This window comes from Acanthisitta chloris, unplaced genomic scaffold (genome assembly GCF_000695815.1).
Source record: "Acanthisitta chloris isolate BGI_N310 unplaced genomic scaffold, ASM69581v1 scaffold1705, whole genome shotgun sequence".
In the NCBI taxonomy this organism is placed as follows: domain Eukaryota; kingdom Metazoa; phylum Chordata; class Aves; order Passeriformes; family Acanthisittidae; genus Acanthisitta; species Acanthisitta chloris.
The window spans coordinates 2,789-3,343 of record NW_008671858.1 but is presented as its reverse complement, the minus strand read 5'-3'; the positions used below and the strand labels follow the sequence as shown (position 1 = coordinate 3,343).

Genomic DNA, 555 nt, shown 5'->3' with positions numbered 1-555 from the left:
TCCCCCTCCCTCTTTAGGGAGTCTCCCCTGGATTTGGGGTTGCTGAGCCCCTGCGGTGGGTTCCTTTGCCCTGGGGCAGGAAGGGTAAAAGACCAAACAGTTCGAAGTGTAGCGGTGACATTTGGCAACACATCTGTGCCCTCCACCTCTGTCAGAGAGACCCCCTCCAAAACCTGCTGAGAAGAGTTGGGCGGGGATCAGGGCTTGGGGAGGTTTGTTACCCATCATTGTCCCCCTCCAAGGTCAAGACCCACCTCCTCCAAGCCCAGACACTGTCAGCCATGGCTGTGGGCCACCAGCACAACCACGAGGTGAGTGGGGATGGGGTCGGGGGGGACACAGGGTTTGGAGGCACCTTGGCCATTCACGCGCCGGGACCCAGAAGGGACGATGCTATTTTGGTCACCAGGAATTTAAAGCTGTTGTTTGCCGCTTGGCCCCGTAATGACGCTATAAATAACGGTGTGAGGACAGAGGGGGTGTGACAGGCACGTGGGGCTGTGACACCGAATCCAGACCACCCCTGCGGTGCCTTCAAAGCCAGTGGTGGCCTCG

At 58.9% G+C, this 555-nt stretch overlaps 1 protein-coding gene across 1 annotated transcript in view; it reads left to right on the top strand.

The window, feature by feature from the left end:
- Window positions 1-242: 242 nt before the first annotated feature.
- The window catches only part of LOC103801819 (solute carrier family 25 member 35-like), a gene marked incomplete at its 5' end in the record, with an annotated part of 1,365 nt that continues 1,052 nt past the window's right edge, over window positions 243-555 (top strand). Inside the window, one exon of the mRNA XM_009074250.1 lies at window positions 243-311. Within this exon, the coding sequence (XP_009072498.1) occupies window positions 243-311 (69 nt within the window). The remainder of the gene's footprint in view (window positions 312-555) is intronic.